The sequence below is a fragment of the Phoxinus phoxinus genome (assembly GCF_949152265.1).
Source record: "Phoxinus phoxinus genome assembly, chromosome: 7".
Classification (NCBI taxonomy): domain Eukaryota; kingdom Metazoa; phylum Chordata; class Actinopteri; order Cypriniformes; family Leuciscidae; genus Phoxinus; species Phoxinus phoxinus.
In genome coordinates, this window is record NC_136882.1 from 16351498 (window position 1) to 16364758 (window position 13261).

The 13261-nt window shown below is 38.0% G+C and overlaps 1 protein-coding gene across 1 annotated transcript in view; it reads left to right on the plus strand.

Moving 5' to 3' along the window:
• abcb6b (ATP binding cassette subfamily B member 6 (LAN blood group) b) overlaps positions 1 to 13261 on the plus strand; it is a 31900-nt gene that overhangs the window by 9278 nt on the left and 9361 nt on the right. The window contains exons 14-16 of the mRNA XM_079618673.1: positions 11959 to 12133; positions 12682 to 12794; positions 12875 to 12969. Of these exons, the coding sequence (XP_079474799.1) occupies positions 11959 to 12133; positions 12682 to 12794; positions 12875 to 12969 (383 nt within the window). The remainder of the gene's footprint in view (positions 1 to 11958; positions 12134 to 12681; positions 12795 to 12874; positions 12970 to 13261) is intronic.

The window sequence follows — 13261 nt, forward strand, 5'->3', positions numbered from 1 at the left end:
TTAGAGAATGGTTATATTTAAGCTTAAAGGGTTACATTATCCAAAAATTACAATTGTCAACATTTACATTTACCTCATGTCATTCCAAACCCATAAGAATTTGAAGAAATTATCTAACTAAGAATAAATTATTAATATTCTCATAATTTTTCTCCATCCATTGATTGAAAGTCTATGTAATCAACATTTTCAAGCTTTATAAGGATAATAAAAACTCATAAAAGTAATCAATATAAATCTACCCCTCTGCGTATTCATTAATCTTTAGGCCGTGTGTCCAACAAAGCGTTTTTAGCCAGCTGAAAACGCTAGGCGCTCTGCTGAAAACACCTAGCTGTGGGCGCTTGAGAGCATTTTGGCTGCCCAGTTTTTTTTCCAGTTGAAGCGTACCATACGCTTCATTGCTATGATACAGAATATCCGTTGGTCGGTGTGGTATTAGTCCCGCCCCTCCTCCACTGTGATTGGACGGTTGGGTAAAAAGTGACAGTGATAGGCGCGGCGTTTTACCCAAAGTTGAACATTCTTCAACTCTCGGCGACCTGTAAAAAACGCAGAACGCTCAGCACTTCAGCGTGAAATAGACGCTCAGTGCCTCGTTACGCTCATGCCGTTTTAAAAACGCGGCGCTCCCATTGAAAACAATTGAAAAAACACGCCAGCCGCGTAAAAAAAACGCTTTGGTGGACTTATAGCAAACCAGACTGGTGTAAATTTAAGTTCACCTGTGCGTCCAGCTCACATGGTCGCCTACATTTCTCTTCATATTTCATGCACAAGAGAAGCTGCATAGTTTATATAAAGGTCTAGACTGTAGCTATAAAAAAAAACGTTTTAAAATTATACCAGAAATCTTCCTCGACCCCGCCTGCATCTCTGCTGACCTCTAATGTAAGGTTTGAATAGTGACAGGGCTGGTGTTAGAAGAGAAGAGTGTCTTACTGACTGAAGAGGACAAAGAACTTGCATTAAAATGTGAAAAATTAATTTCCTACCAAGCTTGCTTCAGACTGTCTGCTTGAGAAGAGATTGTTCCTTAGTTATTCTAGTCACAATTCCATGTCAAAGCGGTCTTCGTAGTGCAGTGCTAGCATTGATGATGTTGTTACTAGTGTCTCACGCTTAAAATGTGAAGTCTTTTCAAGCACAGAGTGAGACTTTTATCTTTTATATCTATATCTGTGAGACTTTCCGTGCTCTACTCTCAAACATTTCCATTGCTTACACATACCTGACTGTTCAGTTTACCCTATCTGAATAGCCACGGAAATACAAATTCTTAGTGTTTGTGCAACGCAGAACAGTGTGTAACAGGAGCCTGATTTAGGTGATGTTATACCAGACCGTACAAGCTGTCTCACTGTTAACTACAATGCAGTGACACCAGTGATGTAAGATGCAACCATAGATCATATAACCTCCACTACACATGACAATGTTCTGGGAATATGATTTACGGTTCCCTCTTATTTCCAAGTAAACCTGCCCCCTGTGAATTAATCATAGTGAGAGAGACGTAAATAATGAATCTGGAGCTGTACGCTGCTTTTACTCCAGTGTCCTGAGGGAGACGGTGGCCTCTTGCACAGAGCTGATCTCTGCTCACAACTGCTAGATTCACTTCTGGACTGCTGGTCTGATCCAGGACAGAAGGTTGTGTTACCTTTACTCACAGGACTGCGCAGCATGGCGTGATCTATTTTGCAAATATTTATAATATAGAAGGGAGGGGAACGAGTAGTTGTTTATAATGAGATGCATTCATTATAAACTGTTTACATGCAACCTGGTAATCCAAACCGAACATCCAATATTAGAGGATTCTTTTCATTTATATTTAGGTTATCTGTGTTAACATTCACCTAACACTCGCATCAAATCTGAAAATGAATTTTCATGAGCCAAAATTCAGTTTTAGCATTTAAAAAAGTTGATTTTGGCCCTTTATTTTTTATTTATAGAATATAATATTAATGTCAGACATGTATTAGTAACTGGCCATTACATGACAATCATTTTCTGTAACAATCTATTTATTTATTGTACTTGCATGAAAAAAACATTTGAAAGAAGTCTCTTATACTCACCAAGGCTGCGTTTACTGTAACTCTTTTCTATTTTTAACATATTTGAAATGTAATTTATTCCTGTATTGGCAAAGCTGAATTTTCAGCAGCGATTACTCCAGTCTTCAGAAATCATTATAATATGCTGATTTGCTGGTCAAGAAACATTTATTATCAATGTTGAAAGCCGTTTTTGTTATTTTTAATTTTTTTTATTTAACCAGGAAAATCTCTCTGAGATTAAAAATCTCTTTCACAGGAGAGTCCTGGCCAAGAATGGACAGCAGTTACAGTCACAAATTACAAATTGAAACGACAAATATACAATTAAGACACTTAAAAACAATTGCAAATCAGTGAGTCTTCTTCAAGTGATTGAATAATAGATTTAAAATGTTCCATAGGCACCAGAGTTTGTAATTTCAATTTCGTTTGGAGCAAATTCCATTTAAATGGAGCTGCCGTTAATGCTGCTCAGTATTTTTGTGGAAACTGACAAATTTTTTCAGGATTCTTTGAATAGAGCTTAAAATAAAGGGCATTTCTTTTTTTTCTTTTTTTATCATACTGACCCCAAACATTTTTTTATTTTTTATTTGCTTAGTCAAGGTGCTTTAATAGCGACACAGTGCCTGAATAGTAGTGCAGGAAACTTGGTTTATGCAACCTCCCGTGAGCTTCTGCTCTTGAGAGAGCTGAAATAATCGATTGGCTGAGAGTGTTTGGAGATGGAAGCTGTGGTTTGGCATTTACATGGAGGAAGTACTGCTGACAAGTAAATTGTCCTATCTCTCTCATCCTCTCCTACACACGCATTCACAGCCTCTCCAGTATCATGTCAAATCCATGAACCACAACCCAGCATTCAAACAACCGCCTTCACACTTGCAGACGATGGCCAAACATTCCTGCTGCGTTAATGTGTTTGGAGCGCAGCAGGAAGCATGAGGTAGGTCAGCGTGCCAGTACTCTCATAGGGAGTGAGCGCTTTCTCACAGCACAGGCATGAGGGGAGATTTACTTTTATAGAGCAGCTGTCATCAGTTCAGCATCTCATCCCTCTCACTACTGGCCAGATCCAACTCATTAAACTCACTGGAACATTAGCATTTGGACTCCTAAAGCATGAGCTGGCAAATGAATAGATCTTTCGCCAAGTACTGTACTATATGAAGTATGTTGCGTGAAACTAACTATTAGATGTATTTTTTTGACTGAGATGCACTCTTTGGCTCTTGGGACTTGTTCAGACAGGCATCAAAAATCGATGTTGCCTCAGTCTGAACGATTATATCATATTTGATGTTCGTTTTTTGTCGTTTTTTATGTGCGATGGGTTGTTAGGTCAGGTGTTGAAACAAGAAGACCTAATAAACAAAGAGTGGGAAAAACATTTATTGATGAAGTCTCACGCATAGTGAACCTACATAAGTTTGCATTGTTACTATGACAGCCAAAGGCAACTGCAGTCCGAACAGACAAAGTTTGATGATAATGCCTAAAAATGGCTTTTAGCAGGGTTGTGGACATCAGCGATAGACAATGCTAAATAAAAATAAAATTTAACTAACTAAAGGTTAGATGAATCAGACAGTTCTTTGGGAGAAAGAAATAAAAATGTGTCTAAAAATGTAAGAAAGGTTACAATTTTAAGGTAAAGAATGTTATTCGTCTATTGTGCAACGAAGAACAAACAATTTACAGGCACAGATTTGAATGTTCTCAATGTTTTGAGAACATCCAAATGTTTTTGCTGTTTGCGACAGTGACTAAAAAAGCAATCCTTGAGCCTTCTGTGACAAATGCAACAAGGCACTAACATACAAAATATGAAGCATTGCTTGTGTGGGAATTTACTTAAATGGCCTATGAACGAGATGGCCTAAATGGCCTAAATCTAACAGTACTTGGCTCTTAATATCCACGTAGACCACAGCTTTTGTGGACAGTAGCAGGACAAAAAGTTATAAATTGAATAAATTATAACATTTACACTTGTCCTCTTTAAAATGGAGGAGAAACTCTTAAAGTTATGTGTTTTATACCAGGTAGTATTTCATAGATTCCCTGTAACTTTAGAAGTGAAAATACAAGTAGTTGTCATCATGACCAAGCAGTTGTGCAACAAATCTTGTTATGTTCTACAAAGCAGACACGCACACTTTTAGCAAGAAACATCTGTTGGTCATTCTTCATGCTCATTTTCTCAGGTAAGCACTTTGATGGAAATAATAGATCAACATTTGAATCCCAAGGCCTTTGATGGAGTGAATTCCCCGAGGCTGTTTTCATTCTGGTGCTTGTCACTGGTTCCACCTTTTCAGTGCAGCATTGACTCCCTCGTGTCTGTGAAAGCTGCATGCGAGACCTGAATTCATCTTGTCAGATGACGAGGGGAAAATATGACTCAGAAATGTCGGAGCTATTCCTCATCGACTTCACAGCTGAATGAGTGTTGCTTTATGAATGTTGTCATTGAAATAAATGCACAAGTGCATTCCTTCTCTCTGAGTTTCCTGACTCGTAAAACAAACAAACGGCTCAAACGCAAGCAAGATTGAGAGAACTAATAACGTGGTCTGGCGTAAGGTGGGGGGGATGGGGGGGACGGAAAAGATTGTAGTGCGCTAATAACGACTAACATGAAAGCTTTGTTAAAATGTGGAACTTTTTCGAATATGAAACTTTGAGGGTCGTAACTGTTTCTTTTCAAAGGAATTAGAAGTGGCTTTTGATGGTAGGAAATGTAAGTTGTTTGCCAGCGTGTATCAGGGAGGGTTGGGGTGGGGGGCGCCCGCTGGGGCTCATTGATCTTGTAAGCGATGGGAGCAGAGAAACACAGACACCACACTGACAGCTGACGGGCCACATGTTGTGCTGCGCTCGCACACACACACATACGTCATGCACCTGACAGACAGCACTGCTCGTGATGATCCTGTTTCGGTCATGCCGACAGTGTGCTTGAAGAAGAAGGTTAATAACCATAGGTTACGTTCTAGCACTTTATAAATAACACATCCTTTAGTTCTTTTGATATTAATCCATTGGGTGTTTTGCATTGGTTATTAGAGTTAGACTACCATTCAAAAGGCCAGTGACTTTTTTTTTAAAGAAATTACTACTATTATTTAGCAGGGGTGCATTAAATTGATCAAAACTAATAGTAAAGATATTTATGATAAACATATTTCTATTTTATATAAGTGCTGTTCTTTTTAACCTTTTCATCAAAGAACCTTGACAAAAATCATAGTTTCCTGTTTTTAGTATCGATAATATTAAGAAATGTTTCTTGTGCAGCAAATCAGCATATTTAAATGATTTCTGAAGAATCATGTGACGCTGAGTAATGATGCTGAAAATTCAGCTTTGCCATCACAGGAATAAATTATATTTTACTTCATTCAAAGTGAAAACGGTTATTTTAAATTGTAATATTATTACACAGTATTACTGTTTTTACTGGGTTTTTTAGCAAATAAATAATCCCTTGTTGAGCATAAGAGACTTCTTTAAAAAAAATTGTTTTAAATCGTACCACCCCAACCTTTTGAATGAATGCATACATAAGAGAAGTCTTTGGGTTTAGAGCCGTTTATACCAGTCTCCACAGTGTTTGTTTGTTTGTATTTTGGTATATCTTTTGTATAAAAAAAAAAAAATTAAGTGTTGTAAGAGAAATTTGTAATAATCTTGGTTGTTTGTCAAGCTCATGGTGCTTCAATGGATGACTTAGGTTTGAGTTCAGCCTGCGACGTGTCCTGATACCATTCTTTTTCTCTGTCACCAATAATTTCCTGTTCACTTTCCAGTGCACTCATTAGATTTTCAATTTTTGTTTGGTTTTCACTGGCACTTGTTCCTCTCAGAAAACTTTTGCTGACACTTCTGGCCTATATGTACATGAAGTGTGTTTTCTAACGGCTGTCTATCTTTTTTTGTCATTTAATTTGTTCTTTCCATCTCATACAATATACAAGTGAAACTCGATAAATTTGAATATATCGTGCAAAAGTTAATTTATTTCAGTAATTCAACTTAAAAGGTGAAACTTATATATTATATAGACTACATGCAAAGTGAGATTTCAAGCCTTTATTTGTTATAATTTTGATGATTATGGCTTGCAGCTTATGAAAACCCCAAATTCAAAATTAGAATATTGTAAAAAGGTTTTCATAAGCTGTAAGCCATAATCATCAAAATTATAACAAATAAAGGCTTGCAATATCTCACTTTGCATGTGATGAGTCTATATTAGTTTCACCTTTTAAGTTAAATTACTGAAATAAATGAACTTTTGCACGATATTCAAATTTTTCGAGTTTCACCTGTACGTTCATATTATGGATATTCAATTGAAATGTATTGTTTTGGTTTGGTTCATGCTGGTTTGCGTCTGGCTGCTTTTCTCGATCTGCGGCATAGGAGCTGCAATGCGTTGTGGTTTGCATTATCGCTTCACTAGGTTTGCATGTTTTGCTAAGCTGTACTTTTATGTATATGGTTTGTGCTTAATTAAGTGAATATATTATTATTGTTATTAGTAGTAGTAGTAACTGTCAATTGAATAACACGACTGGTCAAGTGATTTCAACATGGCGTCTCCCATTTGGGGGCGTCCCGCTCTATTTAGAATAAAACTACCGGTACTTTTCTTCATCTCATGTGAGTGTACATCATTGTAAACATATATTCCTCGGAGGTAATATTTATACCTTTTAAAGTGTAAAAGTTTAATTGGCAAAAAATAATTAACATGTTTAGTCACCAAGCTGCTTGTTTTAGAGTACTAGAATCCAGCCTTATTGATAGAAAACCATTCATCGATTTTTACTGCTGGAGCAGTAAAATTTTGATGACCCTTCATGCTGGGATCCAGCTGTGCTTCTGTCATACTTCACTATATGGAACACTTCATAAAAGGAGGTTATTGATTCTCTTGCAGTTGATTTACAGAAGGCAAGTGGTCGCCAGAGACATTTTCCAGTTTCTGCAGTCTGTCCTTTGATACATTTTTCTGTCTGTGGCGTTGTCTTCTTTGCATGTAACATAATAACATTTAACTGTAGGAAGAAACAGAAGACTGAAAGGCTGGAAAGGAGACTGAAAGAGAACGACCCCTTGCCCCCGCTGAACCTCTGTATTTCTGAGGCACTGTGCTTCATTGATGTTACGTCTGACTTAGTGGATTGCCGAGGAGAAGAGACTGGAGTCTATAACAATCCTGTGAAGTGTTAAACAGAGCAGCATGTGGAGGTTCGTGTAAACAAGATGTTTTGCGTACATTTGGTCCAGGTTAGGAGCACATGGGTAGTTCCCTCCCAGCCTTTTTTTTTGTGTGCCTTTCAAGTAAACGGTTGCAGCCCTGATTTGTGCGCACATCTGGTCCGATATGCAGAACAATACTTGTGTCTGCTTCTCGCCAAGTGGATTCAATTGTACCATGTTTTATGTTTTGCATATCACAGTTTTGCTTGGGTTTCTCTCATTTTTGAGCATCTGATATGGCCTGTTTCCCCCGTCTGAGGGTCTAGACGTGCTGTGCCATGTGAAACGCATAACCAGTTGACTTAGTGTCACAAATAAACTAGAAAATGATGTTCTATTATATCCCAAGGTTCTACTATATAAACGAAAATTTCGTGGCATAAAAAATGGTGCACTGTAACTGCATTTCACATGCAGATTAGTCATATGAAATTCAAGGGTAAACGGTAATATGTGCCTTATTTTGCATAACTTGAATAAAAGGCAACATCTAAACAATGTGCTATTTAAGAATTGGTACCATTAAGTGACTTGAAATGCAGGTCCTTGTGTACTTGTGTGCATGAATACTCATTTTTACTAGTCGACAAATACAAATATTATTTATCTGATATAAATGATACACTGTGCAGCTTTAGCATGGTGGGCAAATTGAGAAGAGTGTGTCATGTGTAATCGAATCTTGCTTATTGCCATTGATGCTTGCTTTGTCATAAATAGTACAAAATGGATGTCTTACTCGCTTTTATTTTCTGTCAGCCTCTGGGCAGCATTTAGAGACCTCGGGGTCTCTGAGCAGTTTGCAACAGTTTTGGCTTGTGTGTTTTAAAAGTCCACTTTAAAGTGTAGTTTGCTTGCATGCTATATTGGGAGCGCAAAGCACTCCAGTTTCACTTTATTTTCACTTCTTGTAATTCCAAATATATTGGACCTTTACACTCCAAACACACAAATATACCAGCACACCTCATCTCCTGTCAGCATAGAAGTGCAACTGAATATACAGTATGTGATCTGTGACTAGTTGACTCAGGCTAGTGGTAGAACCACTTGACTAGTCACTCACTACTGTTGTATAGTACTGTATATGAGTCTGTCTGAAGACTAGAGAGAGTCCAGTGTTCCTCCCTGATAGCAACCTGAATCAGTTTCAAATGGCGTTTATGATCGCAAGAAGGAAAAGATACTCAAATACAGTCAATATCTAAATGACAACGAAATTAAATGTCTTAATCATGCGTGAGAGGATGGATTTTCACTAAAAGTGCAGTATTTCCAAAATATTGTTATGTATAATTGTGCCAATCTTGTCAACCGGTAATTTGTTTCTTCTTAGACTTTTTTTTTTTTTTTTACGTCAATGGCATAAACGTGCTGACTTTTCACTTCTTTTAATTCTTTCTTCTCAAAACGATTGAGAATACTGTTGCAAATAGAACCGGAAACCAGAGGGAAAGTGCCGTCTCTTAGGATAAAAGTTGTATTGTGAGGGGACAGATGCTGCACTCCCATAAAGACCTGGGAAGCCATTTGTGTTTCACATGGCTGCAGTAAGCCCTCTCTCACCCGGCCCAGTCTGATGTTAATTAGTTCATAAATTAAGGACATTGACTTTTTTTAAGAGCCAAATGAATGGGAAGAAGGAATGGAAAGATGGCGAATTAAGCGCACTAAAAAAACAGGCGAAAAATAAACAAAAGAAAAAACAAAAAAGCAAACTTCAAAGGGAGATCTAATTCGTCAGGCGTTTGAAGTGAAAACACTGAGGCTGGTTCCACTCGCCACATGGATTAATGGTCGACTGAACAGCCAGAGCACCACACGCTCTGCTCTCTCTCTCTCGCTCTGTTATTATCAGCGCTTTGAGACGGGGGCTTTTCTTTAATGTGATCTAAGAATAATTTTGTGTTTCCCTTGTTGTGGGTAAGATTACGGTCAGTTTTTCTTACAGCAGTTAGATCGATTCTGTTTGTACATTTATTGAGGTTTGTTGGGTCAGTTTTTCTGAGCCGAGTTGAAAAGAAAAAAAACTTTTCTCTAAGCTGAAGTGTGTCATTTTAAAATGTTAAATAATTGTCCTATCCCGGCTTAATATGCAGACACAAATATAGACTATAAAAGGCTGAATTATCTACATTGGGTCTTACAAAAATTGGCTTAGTTTGGGCGAACTACAGCAGGTTGGATGGTCTTTTTTCAGACTTAATTGCTTGTTGTCTAAAAGTCTGAACTCTCCCTCCACTTCTATGCATTTACGTTGTTATGGTGTTGTGGTGAATCACAGTACATTTGCCAAATTATTTAATAATCAACTGAAACATCTTTGATTCATTTGTATGCGTGCACCAAAGTTCAGACAACAGATTTGGTTAATTGCAGTATAACAGCCAAGGCTCTTGTGGGACATTAGGACACAGAGAACATATTAGATGTTATCACAAGTTCATAACTATCAAGCTGAGACAATCATTGGGTTGGTGATATCTGTGCTATGACCTCATTGCCACAATATCTAATCTGTATGGATAATCTCCCTTAATTGAATATTGATTTGTAGAGACTTTGTCTGCACATTTCTGTTTATTCTTCGGATAAGATGCCTTGACATTGCCTCTAATAGTTATGACTTCAAAGCCCCATTTTCCTGCTTTTGCATTTGAATATTTTTGGAGTTAAATTCAGACACCCCAACGCTTTGGCACCAATATCCTCATCCTGGACTATTTTGAACACTCCGGATTTTTCTTCAAAGTACTGCTGCAGTCCACATGGAATTTTATAGCTAACTGTTGCAAAAAATTATCGTCCGGACCCCCGCCGAAAATACCGAGACTAGACCTTTGAACACCCCTGATTTAATATACAGTATAACCAGCATTCGTTCTTCTGCAATGCAAAATGTGGAGAAGTATGATGAGACCAGTCACAATATTGTTGTGTATTTGCCCTCGACACAAACGTTAAAATTGGCCTGCTTTTGACTGAAAATGTTAGATTTAGCAAAGTGTATCGATAATGATTTCTGGATTGAGATTTAAAAGTTAAAGTGTTTAATAAATATTGGTATATTAATCAAAATATGACACATTATTTGGATGATCTGATTTAGGGTGTGTTCACTCTTGGCATGTTTGATTCGATTAAAACAAACCCTGGTGCGATTATGTTAGTGCAGTTCACACACATAAGTGTGAACGCTGCCATCTGAACCCTGGTCCGCACCAAACAAGCTGAAAAGATGGGTCTTGGTCCACTTTCAAACGAACTCTGGTGCGGTACGAATGATCTATGAACCCAACACGGACGAATGCTCATGCATACCTGTTTTTTCGCGTCATATTTGCAATGTTGCCCATCTCAGTTCAGTACAGGCATCCATCTCCTCGAAGCAGATCTTCATTTGTGTGTGTGACGGAGGGATTCTTGCTGCTGTTTTGACTCCTTCACACATTTTATTAGCTCTTCACGAGTTTTCAGCTGGCCAAAACTCCATTATATGGACATACAACGAGCACATTTAGCCCGGTACACAGCATTGTTTTGGATGTTCGGTAAGTTCCGTCACGAAATATACTTAATAAAATGCAACCAATCAGGTTGTGAACATATCGTTATGCCTTTAGGTTCGGAATAAAAAAATTCAATGTGAACGCTACGCGGACCAGGACTACTTTTTTTTTTTTTTGGGTCCGAACCGAACTACAAGTGTGAACACACCTTTAATGAAGTGGTGAAAAGTTTAAGATCCATACTAGAGGAAGATCATTTCTAATCTGGCATTGTGTTGCTTGCTTTTAAATCAATTTAGCAAATTATGGTTGTAAATTTGTTAGACACAATCACTGTACATGATGAAAATTTTAAAGGTCCCATATGCTTTTAAATAAATTTTGCACATTATGGTTGTAAATTTGTTAGGATATAAAATGTCAACATTCTGTCAAACAGTGGCTTGTTTTGTGCCGCTGCCAATACATATTTTACTTACTCCAAAGCAGAAACATATCAAAATGTTATTCAGATGGAAACGACGTAGACCGTCTCCGCAGCGGGACTCTTGATATATTGCTGAAAGGGGGTCAGCTTAGCGCTTCCTTAAAATGTGTGCCCATTCCAGACCTACTTTGTCTCGTCTCTGCTCCTCTTTATTCCGTTCGAAACCCTTGATGTCAGCTGGCACTGCCTCACAGAGTTTGCCAGGCTTTGGATCTCGGCAGGGGTCTATCGCCGCACCCCTCCCAATAACAGGCAGCATGTGAAGATTGTCACCCTGCTTTATAATTGGGGTTTCAGATCTTCAGAGCTTGGGACCCCTTCATAGCCCATCAGCACCTGGCTCCTTAACTTTCAAAGGCAGTGGAGACCTCCAAACCCTCCGGTGGTGAAAGACTTTAAAGTTCGAGCCCCACCTATCCACGATTCACCTGTTGTTCTAATGTAGGGCTGCGTGCAGCTAGATAGTCTTTGTGTGAAGATAAAAACTAGAAAACTACATGTCTAAACAAAATGCCTCAGTCATTTGCATATACTGTACAACAACACAGAATTTCTAGTTGATTAACAAGTATTTTATTTGAATGACTTACCTTACTTGGCATGTTCATCTTCATACATGCAGGTGAGACAGAACTCCCTCCGATCCTACATTGGTGTAGTCCCTCAGGACACCGTCCTTTTCAATGACAACATCCGTGAAAACATTCGCTACGGACGCATCTCTGCAAGTGACCAGGAAGTGGAAGAGGCTGCAGTGGCTGCTGATATCCACCATAAGATCTTATCCCTTCCAGACGGTAGAGGACCGCTACATTTTCATAGCTAGATTTAGTCATTTATTTTGCCTGTTCACAGAATAGCAGCATTAGATTGGAAATTGCTTTGGAAGTTTTATGATGCAGCCAAAGCATAGGTACATCCTTGGAATGCATACACTGCCATTCAAAAGTTTGGGGTCAGTAAGACCTTTTAATGCTTTTGATGATTTGGCCCTCAAGAAACATTTCTTGTTATTATCAATGTTGAAAACCAGCTTAATATTTTTTTTGGAAACTGGAGATTTTTTTTATTTATCCAGGATTCCTAAAAGAATTTGTTCAGCACAGCAAGAACAGAATATAATAGAACACTATGAATGTCCTTAATGTCACTTTTGAAAAATGTTATCCATCCTTGCTTAGTAAAAGTATTCATATTTCTGACCCCAAACATTTGAACGGTAGTGTACATGAATGATTGCAGTTTTGGAAGATTCAATTATAAAGTATTGTAATAACATGAGGGTGTGTAAATGATTACAAAATGTTAATTTTTCCCTGAACAGTCCTTTGGTTCTTATTGACAGGATATAATACTGAAGTAGGTGAAAGGGGTCTGAAGTTGAGTGGTGGAGAGAAACAGAGAGTGGCCATCGCTCGCACAATCCTGAAATCCCCTCGCATAATTTTGCTTGATGAAGTGAGTAAAGGCTCTCTTGAAGGTTGACAATTTATGATGTGGGTATGCACTTAATCCTGCTTCGCATATTTTACTTCCAGGCCACATCTGCTTTAGACAGTCAAACGGAGCGTAACATTCAGGCTTCTCTTGCTAAGGTGTGTGCCAACCACACCACTCTCGTCGTGGCACACAGGTAAGGTCTAATTCTTGCTAATGCAACTCAAACTGATGGTCAGTGTTGGGGAAATTACTTTAAAACTGTATCTTCACAATCTACAAGCCTCTTATAACCTAAAGTTATTAAATTACTGTATTGATAAAAGTATTGATGTATTGATAAAAGCTTTTTTTGGGGCCATCTGCGCAACATCTTCTCTAGCATTCATTTAATTGATCTATTTGTCCTTAAACCCAGTGTCTTCAGAATAACACCCTAAACTGCTTCATGGAGCTGTATATTTCTTTACTATAATATTTTTACAAAA